General features: G+C 43.9%; 1 protein-coding gene across 1 annotated transcript in view; it reads right to left on the reverse strand.

Moving 5' to 3' along the window:
• pdia5 (protein disulfide isomerase family A, member 5) overlaps nucleotides 1–16,087 on the reverse strand; it is a 46,388-nt gene that overhangs the window by 9,967 nt on the left and 20,334 nt on the right. The window contains exons 7-14 of the mRNA XM_076085092.1: nucleotides 15,803–15,863; nucleotides 14,826–14,893; nucleotides 13,285–13,376; nucleotides 11,379–11,450; nucleotides 9,235–9,371; nucleotides 2,597–2,667; nucleotides 1,818–1,981; nucleotides 1,189–1,319 (exon numbers count right to left, since the gene is read on the reverse strand). Of these exons, the coding sequence (XP_075941207.1) occupies nucleotides 1,189–1,319; nucleotides 1,818–1,981; nucleotides 2,597–2,667; nucleotides 9,235–9,371; nucleotides 11,379–11,450; nucleotides 13,285–13,376; nucleotides 14,826–14,893; nucleotides 15,803–15,863 (796 nt within the window). The remainder of the gene's footprint in view (nucleotides 1–1,188; nucleotides 1,320–1,817; nucleotides 1,982–2,596; nucleotides 2,668–9,234; nucleotides 9,372–11,378; nucleotides 11,451–13,284; nucleotides 13,377–14,825; nucleotides 14,894–15,802; nucleotides 15,864–16,087) is intronic.

Here is a 16,087-nt window from a genome sequence, read left to right on the forward strand (position 1 = left end):
AGTAAACATTGTAAACATGAGTTTATGGTCTCAATCTCTAGTTTCAAGTCTTCTTCAATACAGCATGATGTTCATTTAGTACATTATGGTCCATTTAGAGTCACACAGACCATAAAGCAGGGGACGCTTTAGGGCGGGGCTACACGGTGATTGACAGGTCTCTATCAGAGACGTCACTCCTCCTCAGTCCAAATATGGTCACTTTCTGTTCACTAGTTGCTAAAAGCCAAGATGGCGACGGACAAAACGCCGAACTCGAGGCTTCATAGCATCCACAAACAACAAGTGACGTCACGGTGACTACGTCCACTTCTTATCTACAGTCTGTGGTTACAACGCTGCAGAACGTTCAGGTTCAACGACCACAAACTTCAGTTTAAAACAGCGATCGTTCTGTCTGAAGCTTCTGCAGCCTCCAGCTGCATCTCATCAGACAGCAGGATGCAGATGTGAGGGGAGGGATGCTCATCTGGAGCGTCTCTCTGTAGCCCGACCCGTCTGGCTCTGTGAAGCCCTCGTCAGACTCAAAGGTCAGAGGTGAACGTGAGCGTTGATGAGTCGGCCGCTCTGTGATGAAGAGGGTCATAGCGGTCGTTAACGGGGAGACCAAAGCAAATAAAACGGAGGAGGAAATTCATCACTCGTGAATAATTTAAAAATGAATTCCATAAACGCGACGGTGGAGAAAACAATGTTGCCGTCTCTCTACTTCTATTCAACTGTGTGTGCGCTGGTCTGGAGTCAGTGTAGTGCACATCTTTCCTTTAGTTTAAGTTTAAGAGAAAAGACCTTTCTTTTAACATCTGGTCCAGGATGTAATCTAAAGGTTCGTCTCAAGATATTCTACCTTTAAATCAAACTTCAGGTGAACCAGGTGAGTATAACGTCGGAGGTGAAGCTGCATTATGAAATGTTTTCCAGCAGAAACATTGTTCTCTTCTCTCGTCTTGTTTTTCCGTTCTTGCTCAGATGTATTCTCAGTCCTCGTCTCTCTGGGGCTTAGGTGGGGTTCACTCTGCTGATGAGGAGCTTGACAGACAGCTCACGGCTACGTAAGCGCTCTGATTCAAACACAGGAAATGATCACACACGAGTCGAGTTAGATGGACGCAACACATTCACACTTAGTGTTCGGATCTAAACAGCAGAGCATGAGACATAGAAGCATTGTGTGTGAGGTGATCTTACAGGGAGCGTAGAACATCACCAGAGCGTGTTTCTTCTTCTTCAGCGCCTCTCGGAAATCCTCCGATCCAAGATGGCTGACGCTGGAGGGCTGGTCCTCCCAGGACTGCTCTGGTGGAGGAGGAGCCTGAGGACTGAAGACACGACGGAGAGGAAAGATGTTTATAAGAACTAAAACAAACATTTATTAAACGAGGTAGACGTGGTGTGAATAGAGACGTGAGGGGATAAAGAAACAAAGGTTGAACATCCTGTAAACTATTTGAATTGGCTGATAAATATTTACTCACATGTAGATTTTTAACACTTCCTGTTTCTAAGGTTTCTAAAATCCTCAGACATGGAAATAGTGCTTTTATAAGTGAATATTTGTGACAGTTATGTCTGGAAAGCTCTGACGGTCAAGTTACAATAATTCAGAGATACAAGACTAAGCGAAGCGACCACGAGAATAAACTGAGCTGAAGTCTCAACGTCAGCCTCTTATAAGTTGATCGGATACTCGTGGACTTTGTCAGCTGCCCTGATGTCACAGCAGGTCCTCCAGCTTTAAAAAGATGCATCTGGTCCACTGGACTCAGGAAGCGATGGAGGAGCCTGTTAAAGGTGTTGGAGGTGTTAGAGCTGCTCACTTGTGCATGAACTCGATGAGCTTGTCTTTGCTCCGGAGGTGCGGCAGCGTGTACTTGTCCTCGCCTCTCTCGAAGTACTTGACGGTCGGGAAGCCGGAGATCTTGAAGCGTTCGCCTACGGCCTTGTGCACCGTGGTGTCCACCGCCGCCAACACACCCGGACTCTGTGGACGAGAGCCGTCACATCAGACCAACGAGGACTGAAGCTCCGTTTATATGCAACATGCTGGTTATCGCTTTATCCTCTGAAACACCAGAGAACACTGACACCGTCTACTTTAGAAGCAATAAGCAGCTCACCCCGTCTGTGTCTACGGTGTATTAAAGCGCTGCATTAGTAACTGTAGCAGAGCGGGAAGGAGGAGATAACAAACGGCATGCTGGGTCTTCAGAGGCTCCAGTCCATCCAGACTAGATGATAACGGCTTTTTACCATTGACCTCCAGCTCTGGGCAGAGAGCCACGAGGAGAAGGTCCAAGCATCGGGCCGGGGGGGGGGGGATGACATAATTGCTGCAGTCACCGGACTGGAGTTTTATAGGAGAGTGTTAGATTACACAGAGGACGGAGGGACACGCCCCCACTAATCAGAAACACATCCAGAGGAAAGCTGCAGGACACACACACACACACACACACACACACACACACACACACACACACACACACACACACACACACACACACACACACACACACACACACACACACACACACACACACACACACACACACACACACACACACACACACACACACACACAGGAGGAGAAACTCACGTCTGAGCCCTTGTTGAGTATCTGAGCAGCTTCGTCGTACTCCGGCTTCATCTTCTTACAGTGTCCACACCCTGAAGGAGTCACAGCTACATCAGTACTCATGACTCACATCCACTTAGTAATATCACAAAAATGAACAAACACATGAACTGCTGCAGCATGTCTCACAGTTTACCATCAAAAAGAGATGTGACGATACAGAATGTTACTGCAGATAACGATAGAAACACTGAATACGTTCATGGAGGTGAAATGACATCATCAGGATAATCGAGAATATCGTGATGAGTGACGTGAAAAAGACGTGCAGCTCGTCATCAAAGTAGAGAAGTGAAGCAGAGAGTCTGAGTTAGAACTAACTCACACTAATTATCATTCATTTGTGATTTATTAATGACCTTATTGAAGATGTGTTTGAATAAGTATGCTCACAAAGAGAAGCTGTGTCTCTGTGACGCTGTGAGTGATGAAGAGGAGGATGAAGAGGAGCACAGAGATGAAGGAAAGAGAGCAAGAAGAGGACAAAGTGGGAAGAAGGATCATAGAATGTATTATATAGACATACAATGGAAAATCTGAAATTACATTTACAACTTTCTTTTACTTTTTATTGAATTCTTATCACAATATAATCAATATAATCTATTTTAAACATTTTAATTTAATTAATTAATTCAAGTTTGAGTTGAATGTTTTATTTATTTATTGGTTTGAATACACATCTGTGTTAATGTCTAATTATATTCTGTTAATATTGGTTGTGTGTGAAATGTGACTTGACTAAACAACGTCCCACAGATCATGTTTATTATATAACGAGGATCTTTAGTTAATGAGCACATCTGCAGACACAGAACATCTGTGATGAGTGAACTCCTTCCTCTGCTCCGTGTTGCTGGTGTTCAACACTCTGCAGCATGTGATGTGTGTGTTTACAGCACGACTACGCTGCCGTGTGACGCACAGCAGCGCTCTAAAGGAAAGCTGTTGATGATGCTGTGGAGAAAACAGTTCGTTTTTACAATAAAATATGAATATAATGTGACCTAAATGAACAGAAAAACAGGGCTCGAGTACAGAGAGAGAAAGAAATCAAAGCAACGGATTAAAGAAAAAGCTGATGTTGCGTTTTACAACAACCGAAGAGACGGACTACTTCTACACAACTAGAGACGGACTACTTCTACACAACTAGAGACGGACTACTTCTACACAACTAGAGACGGACTACTTCTACACAACTAGAGACGGACTACTTCTACACAACTAGAGACGGACTACTTCTCCACAACTAGAGACGGACTACTTCTCCACAACTAGAGACGGACTACTTCTACACAACTAGAGACGGACTACTTCTCCACAACTAGAGACGGACTACTTCTACACAACTAGAGACGGACTACTTCTACACAACTAGAGACGGACTACTTCTACACAACTAGAGACGGACTACTTCTACACAACTAGAGACGGACTACTTCTCCACAACTAGAGACGGACTACTTCTACACAACTAGAGACGGACTACTTCTCCACAACTAGAGACGGACTACTTCTCCACAACTAGAGACGGACTACTTCTACACAACTAGAGACGGACTACTTCTACACAACTAGAGACGGACTACTTCTACACAACTAGAGACGGACTACTTCTACACAACTAGAGACGGACTACTTCTCCACAACTAGAGACGGACTACTTCTACACAACTAGAGACGGACTACTTCTACACAACTAGAGACGGACTACTTCTCCACAACTAGAGACGGACTACTTCTCCACAACTAGAGACGGACTACTTCTACACAACTAGAGACGGACTACTTCTACACAACTAGAGACGGACTACTTCTACACAACTAGAGACGGACTACTTCTACACAACTAGAGACGGACTACTTCTCCACAACTAGAGACTACTTCTACACAACTAGAGACGGACTACTTCTACACAACTAGAGACGGACTACTTCTACACAACTAGAGACGGACTACTTCTACACAACTAGAGACGGACTACTTCTACACAACTAGAGACGGACTACTTCTACACAACTAGAGACGGACTACTTCTACACAACTAGAGACGGACTACTTCTACACAACTAGAGACGGACTACTTCTCCACAACTAGAGACGGACTACTTCTACACAACTAGAGACGGACTACTTCTACACAACTAGAGACGGACTACTTCTACACAACTAGAGACGGACTACTTCTACACAACTAGAGACGGACTACTTCTACACAACTAGAGACGGACTACTTCTACACAACTAGAGACGGACTACTTCTACACAACTAGAGACGGACTACTTCTACACAACTAGAGACGGACTACTTCTCCACAACTAGAGACGGACTACTTCTCCACAACTAGAGACGGACTACTTCTCCACAACTAGAGACGGACTACTTCTACACAACTAGAGACGGACTACTTCTACACAACTAGAGACGGACTACTTCTACACAACTAGAGACGGACTACTTCTACACAACTAGAGACGGACTACTTCTACACAACTAGAGACGGACTACTTCTACACAACTAGAGACGGACTACTTCTACACAACTAGAGACGGACTACTTCTACACAACTGGTTCATAAGTTAAGATGTTGAGAAGACTTTTCTGAATCGTCTTCTGTTGTTTGGTTTCACATATAAAGGAAATATAAACGCTTAAAACGCTTAAAACACGGATCGTAAATATAAAACCTGTAAAAGAAAATATTTTTAACAGCAGATACGCAACATTCTGCCTCTTCTTCGTTGGTGCAATTAATGATAAAACATATTTCAGTTATGAGCCAGGTTTCAGGCAATATTGTTAATTAATAGGAATATGTTTCATGTATTAATATACATCAATATATATGACGGCTATGAGTAGTACATCTTATAGTACGTCAGTAATATTTTACGTAGTCATATCTTATGCATATTCACTTCCTGTTCTCTGTAATATTTTAATATTTTATCGTTTCAGGCTTCAAATGAGTCCAGTTGGCTTTCTTCCTCTTCCTGCTCTGTGGTATTATTTATCTGTTATGTCTGTTCACTTTTATTTGATGGTTTAAATTGTGCAAAATAAATAAATAAACTAAATATAAACTGTATAAAGTCTGATTCCACTGAGTCACTCAATGATAGCATGAATGATCTCTCAGCTCTTGAAAGGAAAATTAAAATAGAATGAAATAAGTTTCATCATCAGGGACCTATTGTACCGCCGTGTCCTCTAATGAAGTATTACTTCTGTTTCTTGTAGTAGAACTGTGTACTATCTGGAGTGTTTGCAGCTTTTTCTTCTCAACAAATCCCTTGGAGCTCAAACCGGAACAAATAAAACTCCCGTCTGGTGTTGAGGTGCTTAATATTGCACGAGCAGCGACCTCTTTATTGTGTTGTGTGTGTCTGAAGCACAGTATATCTGGACTGTAGATGTGATGAATATGCCGTTTGATGGAGGGTGAGCGCTGCTCGTTATGTGCTCAGAGCTCCGTCGTGCACAGATGCATGAAAACAAACTTGGTGCATTTCCAAAAGCTGCTAAATTGCCCTTGTCAAAACAGTTCAGGAATTCTTTTATTCAGTATACAACGTGGAACCGACAGCGGCTATAAATCAAGTGTGATGTATGCCTCGTGTCCTCTGTGAAGTGTGACATCACAGGAGATGGTGTTCAGAGGACAGACGGAGAGACTGAAAGGACAAAAGTCTGACCCTTCAAAACTGATGAGCAACAGAGAAAAACCCTCCGAGTGTCCGTCCTGCATCAGCCGCATTCAGAACAAGTGGTGCATGATGGGAAATACTGCTGATTCAGACTGTGGAGAGGAGCTCACAGTCGACCACAGAGGAATAAAAACAGATGCACGCTGAGGAGGGAGGATGGATGGAGGGAGGATGGAGGAAAGAGGGAGGATGGATGGAGGATGGATGGAGGAAGGGAGGATGGAGGGAGGATGGAGGAAGAAGGAAGGATGGATGAAGGAAGGAGGATGAAGTGTAGATGTCTTTAGTGCAGAATAACAGTTAGAATGACATAAATCATAAAAAAGATACGAAAAACACAAGTTTAATTTGTTTTAGAAAGTATTTTCCAAAAATTGGAAAACACAGAAATCTATATATCCATTTTTCCAAGTGTCCACAAGTGTTAACATGTTGGGGAAAAATTGGCGGCTCTACGTTTATAATTTAACATCCTCTCCTCTCTGTGTTCACTTCCTGTAGTTCAGTCACAGTTTCTCCTCCTTGTAGTCACATGACTGTTGATCTCAGATGAATCAATCATGACTTCATAGTTTTTACACAGTCTGGTTAAAGTGAACGCTTTATTTTAAATGAGAACATGTAGAATAAAATGTTTTTGATTAAATATCACGATCCTAAGCTTTGTTTTTGTTGCTTTTTCTGACGGAGGCGTTCACCATGATGTGTTCAAGGACCGTGGGATTTTTAAACATCTTCTTGCTGTGTTAAACGTGTAGTTTCTGCGACTACTTAAAGAAAACACGCTTTATAAATCCCGCTGGCTGGTTTTGGGGTTGAGAGGGTTAAAGCCATATCTGCAGGAACAACCTTCTGTCTTCAATCATTTCCTTTTTCTACCCGCTAACAACATCGGCGGTTTGTTTAGCTTTTCTTGGGTCCTGAACATAATCAGGCTCACGCAGCGCTCAGCTGGAGGTTTTTAGTTTTTTAACGCCGTAAGGAACGCTGCACGCAAACAACCCCCACAGAGTGCTGCTCAGAGGACGCAGAGACCGGCGCTGAGAGGTGGACGGAGATGAGGGCTGATGTGGAGGTTTGGAGACCATTAATCTCACTCTGACAGCAGGGCCATTAAGAAAACTGCACCGAGGCAGCAGGGCGAGTGTGTGTGTGTGTGTGTGTGTGTGTGTGTGTGAGAGTGAGAGTGAGAGTGAGAGAGAGAGAGAGAGAGAGAGAGAGAGAGAGTGTGTGTGAGACAGAGATACGAGGGGTAATTGTTTGCAATAAATGTTTGTGTCACGGTATGAAATACGTGTTTGATAGGCGCACAGATATTTATGCGTGTGTGTGTGTTGCCGTCTGTTTCAGCTGATTAACCTTGATGTGTGTGTGTGTGTGTGTGTGTGTGTGTGTGACTGGCTGCTGTCCACAGGACGAGCACAGAGCACTCAAACATTATTCTGACCGTTAAGATGAGGATGGTGATTTATATTTAGTTATGTTTTCTGCTCTAAACGACGACATCAACTAATGACACTAAAATAATTCTGCAAGATAAAGTTGCTAAATAGTGAAATAAAAGTGAGAACGTTAGATACGTTGGATGTTTTGAAGCCTCCAGTTCTGCGATTTCGCCGTCGCCATCTTGTTTTAATGCAACCAGTAAACAGGAAGTGACCATATCTGGACTGAGGAGGAGTGACGTAGAGACGCCGTATACGTCTCTGGTAGAGACCTGTCAATCACCGTGTAGCCCCGCCCCTAAAGCATCCCCTGCTTTATGGTCTGTGTGACTCTAAATGGACCATAATGTACTAAATGAACATCATGCTGTATTGAAGAAGACTTGAAACTAGAGATTGAGACCATAAACTCATGTTTACAATGTTTACTGAGGTAATAAATCAAGAGAGAAGTAGAGTCATTTTCTCATAGACTTCTATACAACCAGAGGAGTCGAGAGAATGCAGGTTTTCTTAAATTGTATTATATTAACATACTTCGCAGCATGAATGGTATGAGAGTTAAAAGTCATAGAAAGCTTTCTTCTATCTGTTTGAGGAGAAGTTGAGTAAATAAAAGCTGTGGTTATTTTCTGTGATAATAAAAAGAAGAACCATCACTACTGTCCCTTTAAGACATGTAGGAACATGTTGACCTGATACATAAACCGTCTCGTATTTTTCTGCGGATCATATTTCCATAAATCCCTCGTCGCTACATTTCTACTCCCCAACTTGCAGAAGTTGGTTTAAATATGTGAGTTTCAGGCAGCGAGTAATGAGTCGACGTAGCAGTGAGAGTTAAAGATGTCGTCTTTCTTTTTTTATCACTTTAACAGTTGGAGTGTTTTTCTTTTTTCCCGCCCTCTGGTGTGGAGCGCAGCGCTGCCGGCAACCCGGAGGTATGAAAACTCTGCAGCAAAGTATGTGATGAACATACTCGGGGAAGAAGATCCTCTTCTTATTCACGCATGGGTGTTTACAGAGAGGGGGAGGGGAGGAAGGATGGGGGGAGGAAGTAAAGAGGACGCAGAAATAATCAAAGACCAGGGAATATTTTGCGTCGTCGTAGCTGCTGAATGTGATTCTGATGTATCTGCATGAGGCCGGATCTCGTGTGGATGAACACGCACGACCTAAGCAGAACAAACTGAGAAAAAACTAAAAACACCAGCGAGAGAATGTGGCTTCGTGTTCACAAACGTTGTGCGTAACAACAGCAGTGTGGTGTGTGAACACTCCTCTCTGCTGTATTTATGACGTTTAAAGGAGCGTGTTAAATACATTTCTTTATTGTTACGACACATTTCTGGTATCGGTATAGTGTGCAAAACTAGATTTAATATCTTTCAGGTTTCTGGTTGTTGGTTCTTGTGCTGATCAGTAACTGACTGTTACTCACAGGGGGCGTAGAACATGATGAGCGCTGCAGGATGCTCCTCCAGGAAGCCGTCAAAGGACTCATCGGTCAGGTGGAACACCGGGGAGTCCGTCTCCGTCCACGGCACCTCGGGGGTTTTCAGCTGGGGGGGCTGAGGGCTGAAACAGGAAGTAAGGGGGGGGGGGGGGGCGGCAACAGAGGTGAGGTGAGGGACGTTTACATTTGTTTTTAAGTAAAAGCAGTCACGTTGCAGCTGGTGTGTACTCCGCACAGAGCAGAAATCAAACACAGCTGTAAACCCGCTCTCCACCCAACATGTCTCTCTCTCACTCACACACACACACACATCTGGACCGAAGCAGCCCCGCCCTCGATGACGGAGTCCAACGCTGCAGAGCCAACGACCAGCGGACGGAAGATGGACGTAAACCTCCTCCTCCTTGAGCTGCTCTTATCAGGTCCAGTTCTGTTCTGCCTCTTTAGTCTCAGAGAGACTCTTACGTCTGCGTCCACTTATATACTAACTCTAGACTCTAGAGTAAGTAAGTCGGGATTGGTACCAAGTAAACGTTTTGATGTTAGAACAGTAAGAAACAGTTTCCCTGTTTGACTTCTGTTGCTCCTGTCAAAGAGTAAAGATTGAATCTGGTGAAAACAGGAATATAGAAAAGGAGACAGCTGAATCTGAAGAGAAGAGAAACTAGAGGTGAGAAACAGGGCAGAGGAGATAAAAGATGGGAGGCAGGGAGTCTATCCTGAAAAACCTTTTAACACCGTTTATTGCAAAAACTTTGAGCTTTCTCCTCGTGACAGGATCTCCAGATGAAACACGGATCACGGGCGTGATGAGGCTGGCAGGAGGCCGGTCCTCCTCCGTTCTACCATATGGAACATATTTAATGTGCAAATGAAGGTCACTCCATGCACGTAAAGATATCTTAGTTTTGGGCCAAATAGAGGAGAAAACAGACAGAATGGAGTCCGCCATGTTTCTACGGCAGCCCAGAACGGACAAACATTAACAGACAGTAGATCAAGAGAGACTTTAACGTTTTATGTTCAGAAGGAGCCCCGATGCTGAATAATTAAAGATCATACTATTGATAAGCTCCGACGTCACTGGTGATTATTATTACTTCTTATTAACGTTACTAACATTTATTATCACGCTGCAGCATCTACTCTGATCTCTGTGTTGGGCTGAGCTCCTCCAACTACACACACACACACACAGTCTCACACACACACACACAGTCTCACACACACAGTCTCACACACACACACACACACACAGTCTCTCACACACACACACAGTCTCACACACACACACACAGTCTCACACACACACACACACACAGTCTCTCTCACACACACACACACACACACACACACACACACACACACACACACACACACACACACACACACACACACACACACACACACACACACACACACACACACACACACACACACACACACACACACACACACACACACAGAACCAGGTGAAGTGAAGAATACTCGAGTTGACTCAATACAGTGACTTTGTTGTTGTAAACATAACGGTCCCTGAATTTAAAGCACGGGAACCTTTCTGTGGAGCTTGGCTGCGTTTGTCTGCAGAAGCGCAGCAGGAGAAGTTTAGTAGTTCTGCTGCTCTGGCTTAAAGAGAGCAGAGCTCAGAATACATCCTCCTGGCCGTCTCGCTCCGCTTCCTGTGATAGCTGTTAAAGAGCTGCAGCTCTGTGCCCTCTGGCCGGCCCCGTCGGACGGTCACGGCTGTCCAGAGCCAGGCCCTCAACACAATGAAGAGAGGCAGGAGAGCCAGAGTCGTGGTGGGGGAGACACGGGGTCACACATCAACACAGACACAGTAACAGATGGAGCAGCAGCTCCTGTGCTCTGAGAGGTTGAACCTGTTTATAAGGAGTCTGGTGTGTTTCTAGAGATCAGAGAGAACAGCTTCAGTTCCTCATCATGGTGAAAACATTCTAAATATAGCGTTCACTTAAACTGATTCTGTTAGGAGTCTAAAATACACACAAAGTACATTGCTTTGCTCCATCTACTGTAGTAAAACACTGACTGTGTAGAATCTCTACCGTCCCTTTAACAAGTCTAAAAGCATCTCCAGAGGGTGAGGTGATGAGGATGATACTCACTTCTTCATCCAGTCGGCGATATCTTTGGCTGTGGCTCCGTAGTCTTCGTAGTGGTGGAGGAACTTCCCCTTCCTGAAACAGAGCACAAGAACAAGACCATCTCTGAACCATCCGACAGTAAATGGACTCGAGTTTTAAAACCACATGAAATCTGTTAAATGTGATACAAAACTATTTTTCCTCAAACTGAAAATACTGCGACGCAGAAAAGATAGAGGACGTGTGGAGGAGGCGTGTACGAGCATTGAGGGTTCTTCTTCTGTTTCTGTGCTTCACAGGAAACAAGACGCCACCAAGCGGACCAATCACAACCTGTTGCTGTCTAAGTTGCTGCAACGAGTAGTGACATTTGTGGGGTTAGTGCACGTGAAGCGAGGGCAAAGAATATCTGAAACGAGTGAAACAGAACGGCTCAAATCCAGCAGGAAAATGTTTTACGAGGAAGAAACTTCAACAGTGATTGATAGTCATTCCATGTGTTCTGCATGTTAGCATTTAAGAAATGCCAAGCGACTCGTAATGCATTTGAAATGAGCTCAAAGCATCTCTGAGAAGATTTGCTTCACAGTTTATCTCCTCCGCCCTCGGCCCCCCCAGGAGCTGAAGGATCAGTGTCAACAGGAGCCGGCTCTGGGCAGCTCTGAGGTTCTGTAAAAACACCAGAGGGTGCTTTAAAGCTCCAGACACTGTTAAAAAGGTGATACACCATTACACGCACTGGACTTTGCAGCTCAAAACTTTGCATTTTTAAGTGAGCTGCTGCTTGGAATTCAATCAGGGAGATTTAGGAGCGGCTCTATATTCTCTTCTTCATCTCTGCTGCAGTAAAATACACAGAAACATTGTAGAAATCAAGTACGATGAATGTCTTTCTTTTGGTTAAAGGACACAGCAAGGACCCAGAAGCCCAAGTCGTTCCACTGTTATTGTTCCTCTGCTGTGTTGTAAGCTTTCTTAATCTGCAGGACTGGGAAAAGGTGCAAAGACCTTGAACACCCGGGTCTCATGGTGCAGCGGACGAGATTAACTCCAGCGGCGTCGATGCAGATTTGTACCCAGCAGTGATTAGCTGCTGTTTATCAGGGAGGGCGCTCATTACTGGAGCCGATGGGCTCGGACGGTCGTTAGCTCTGACGCTAATGCGCTGCCGGCTAACAGACTGGCTCTGGCTCAGCTGCACACATGAGTGTGTGTGTGCGTGTACCTGCGCACACACACACACACACACACACACACACACACACACAGACACACAGACACAGACACACACACACACTAACCACAAAGGCACTTAATCAGTCCCGGTCTAATTAAAAGGCCGGGGCTGGAATGAGAGAGTGTTTAATGTGGAAAATGGGGCTGATGAAGCTGGAGCAGAAGGACTAAGAAGCTCTCGGTTGTAAATATGAGGACGAGGCTCCAGGCTGGGGGGGGGGGGGGGGGGTCCGGAATGAACAAACACCATCGGTCACACTCTCGGCCAGAGTAGCATTAAAGCTAGCGAGCTAGCTAACAAACCAGCTGTCTAGTTTCATCTGATGGCTGATAAATATTTACTCACATGAAGAGTTTTAACACCTCCTGTTTCCATGTTAATGTTTTTATCAGTGAACTACTAGTCACAGTCACGTGATCACGGCTTCACTACGCTCTGCAGTTGCTCCCGCCTCCTTCGAGTTTACTTTCTTTCAAAGGGAATAACAGACTTTCTCCTTTACACCTTGAGGAAGCCAGTTGTGAAACCTCAAGGACCACCGCTGCAGGTTTGTCCGTGTGCCACCGTCACGTCTGCTGGTGTACGAGAGGCCTGGACTTCATGTTTGAAGTGGCCTCGCTCTGATGTTGGCAGCCTTGGAAGTGAAGGGGCCGAGCCTTAAGTGAGACGGATGAGAGGACTCAAACTCACTCAAAGTAGCAGAAGGTCGGGTAGCCTTTGACGTTGTACTCCTGCTTGAGGCCGTCAAACTCAGCCGGGTGCACATTCATCCCCGCCAGTACCTGAAAGTAAATGAATACAATAAATGAATAAAAAGCTAAATGAGCCGTGGGTTAGGAAAGAGAGGGCAGCAGAAGGAGAAGATGAAACATGGAAACAGGTTAGTCGTCATCAGAGGGCTTCAGTTTATAAAGATGGATGACAAGAAGAATAAAAAGAGACGGCTCTGTGAATCAATGTAGACCTTTTTAATAACAAACCTTTATCTAGGTGTAGACATTTAATGAACTTAGACAATTTAAATAGTAAAGTTATTTATTCAGCATCAGGAGTAAGAACCTATCGACGAACGAGCAGCCGTGAGAAGAGGGAAGCACAACGCTACCGTTAGCATGATAACGTGTCAACGTCGGCAATAAATCTACAGGAAACGACTCTCCACATTCATCTGAGAGACTAGATGTAGAAGCTGAGACGTGTTGTACAACCTGACAGACAAACTATTTACTATTTAAATAGTTCTCCGGAGCACTGTTAGTCTCTGACAACATATCTCAGCCTCACACACACTCCTCTCTGATCTGCACAGAGAGCGTGTGTGATCCTGGTAATTACATCTTCACTACTTATAGAGCATGTTTGATAATCAAACAAACATGCAGTTAATGATCTTTTAATTCCTTCCCTGTCTCCTCAGGCAGCTGCCTCCCTCACATTCTTCTTCTGTTTATGAGCACAAAGCGTTTGTTCCCCTCTAGCCCATCACACATGCCCGTGGTTGCGTTTTGTTCATGCATCTCTGGAAGAAAAGCACATTACAGCAGCAGCAGCTGAGAGCAGAGCTCCTCGGTGTTATAAACGCTGCTCGTCTGCGAGCTGACAACGTGGGTCTTTAGGGGACCCGAGAGACCGGAGAGGAGAAGAAAACAGGATGAAAAGAGGAGAAAAGAAGGAGAGCTAGGAGGTAAACACAAAGAGTGGACAGGCTGAAGTGACATTTAATCCATACAGAGGGTGTAAACTTCAGCTGGAACCACATTAGGCCTTAATTGTTGCTACAGGTGCCAGCTGAGAACCACCTAAGAAACACATTATATACAAAGTAATGTCATACCTGTACAATAACATGAAGCTCTGGAATCATTAAAATAATAGACTTATGGCATGATGCTGTAATATCTCCGGTGGGTCAATGCAAACCAAAAACACAGAAAGTGTAAATCAAGTCCAGCAGAGACGGGATCAGGGTCTCTAAGTTACCTTTAAATGCCAACTGTGTTATTATCCTGCTATCTATCGTGCAAAGGTTGCTGAGGTTTCGCAGCAAATATATATAAATGTGTATATATATATGTACATATAAGGGGCCAGACGGACTGTACTCCTGCAGACTGCAGAGAGCTAACCGTGCGGACACATCTCATCTAATCTGCAAACATCATTAGAGAGAGGGACGGCTGCAGATCAGAGATCAGCTGATGCAACATAAAAAGAGACTTCAGCAGACTTACGTATCGTCCTTTGGTCTCTGTGGCCGCTTGCTGAAAGACGGGCTGCATTCTCTTACAAACGCCGCACCCTGAAAGAGAAATAACACAACAGAATGTTATCAGAGGGAAGCTTCGCTCTGACTGCATCGATACGACTCACAACACGTCATCTGACGAGGGAATTGGTTGTTGTTGTCAACAGCAGCTTGCAGGGTTCTGCTGTGAAAGATGAGACTGTAACAACTGAGACCAACACATGGAAGACCCAACATAAAGTCTTTCATATTAAAAGGGAAGACACTATTATGAGAAGATTAAGGCATCAACTGGTAAACATACACGCGTTGTGCACGTAGAGTCTGCAAGTGGTGGCGGTGTGATCATGTGACTGTCCCAAATATTCACTGATTAAAACACTACTAACATGTTTAGAGATTATACCAAGAAGGACAATTCATGTTTAGATTCTTTACGTGTTAAAAACATCTTCATGCGAGCAAATATTCAGCAGCCAAATGAAATAGCTTACAGGAGAATCAGTGCTGGTCCTCCTGCTCATCATTAATAGTTGAATTCATTCAGCAATAGACAGTGAGGAGGAAACTCTCACCGTCTCCAGCTCCTACGTTGTCATCGGTTTAATGTTTTATATTATTGCAGATTGAATCTATTTGTGTTCGACAATCAAAGTGAAAATGTCCCCTTGAACACCGGAAACAAGTGATTTTAACAGTTTTCTGATATTTTACAGACTAAACGATTGGAAACACAAAATCAGTAATAATGAAAATATATATAATTCAATATAATACAGTAGGTTCAAAGATGAGGAGGTTCCATGTATGTATTGAGTATGCACCAGTCCACATCTTTCATGGTACGTTTTTCATTGTTCTGCACAACAACAGCTGTTTATTCTCTGTCAATATGTTGAATCAATCTATAAAAGCAACAATAATAATAATAATAATAATAATAATAATAATAAAAGGACTCACAGGGAGCGTAGAACATCAGGAGGACCGGCCTCTCCTCTTTCTTCAGAAGCTTCCTGAAGTCCTTCAAAGAGAGCGAGAGAGAGCGAAAGAGAGAGAGAGACAGAAAGAGAGAGAGTAAGAAGATTATTAAGACGATATGTACACTATATACTACTATATATATATATATATATGTACACTATATATATATATATATATATATATATATATAAGCAGAGTGTTGACTAAAGCTTGGTGTCAGGGTGGATTTATCTGTTTAACATACAGAGCTCTGAAATTAAAAAA

The sequence above is a fragment of the Anarhichas minor genome, unplaced genomic scaffold (genome assembly GCF_050575085.1).
Source record: "Anarhichas minor isolate MPS153535 unplaced genomic scaffold, ASM5057508v1 ptg000138l, whole genome shotgun sequence".
NCBI lineage: Eukaryota > Metazoa > Chordata > Actinopteri > Perciformes > Anarhichadidae > Anarhichas > Anarhichas minor.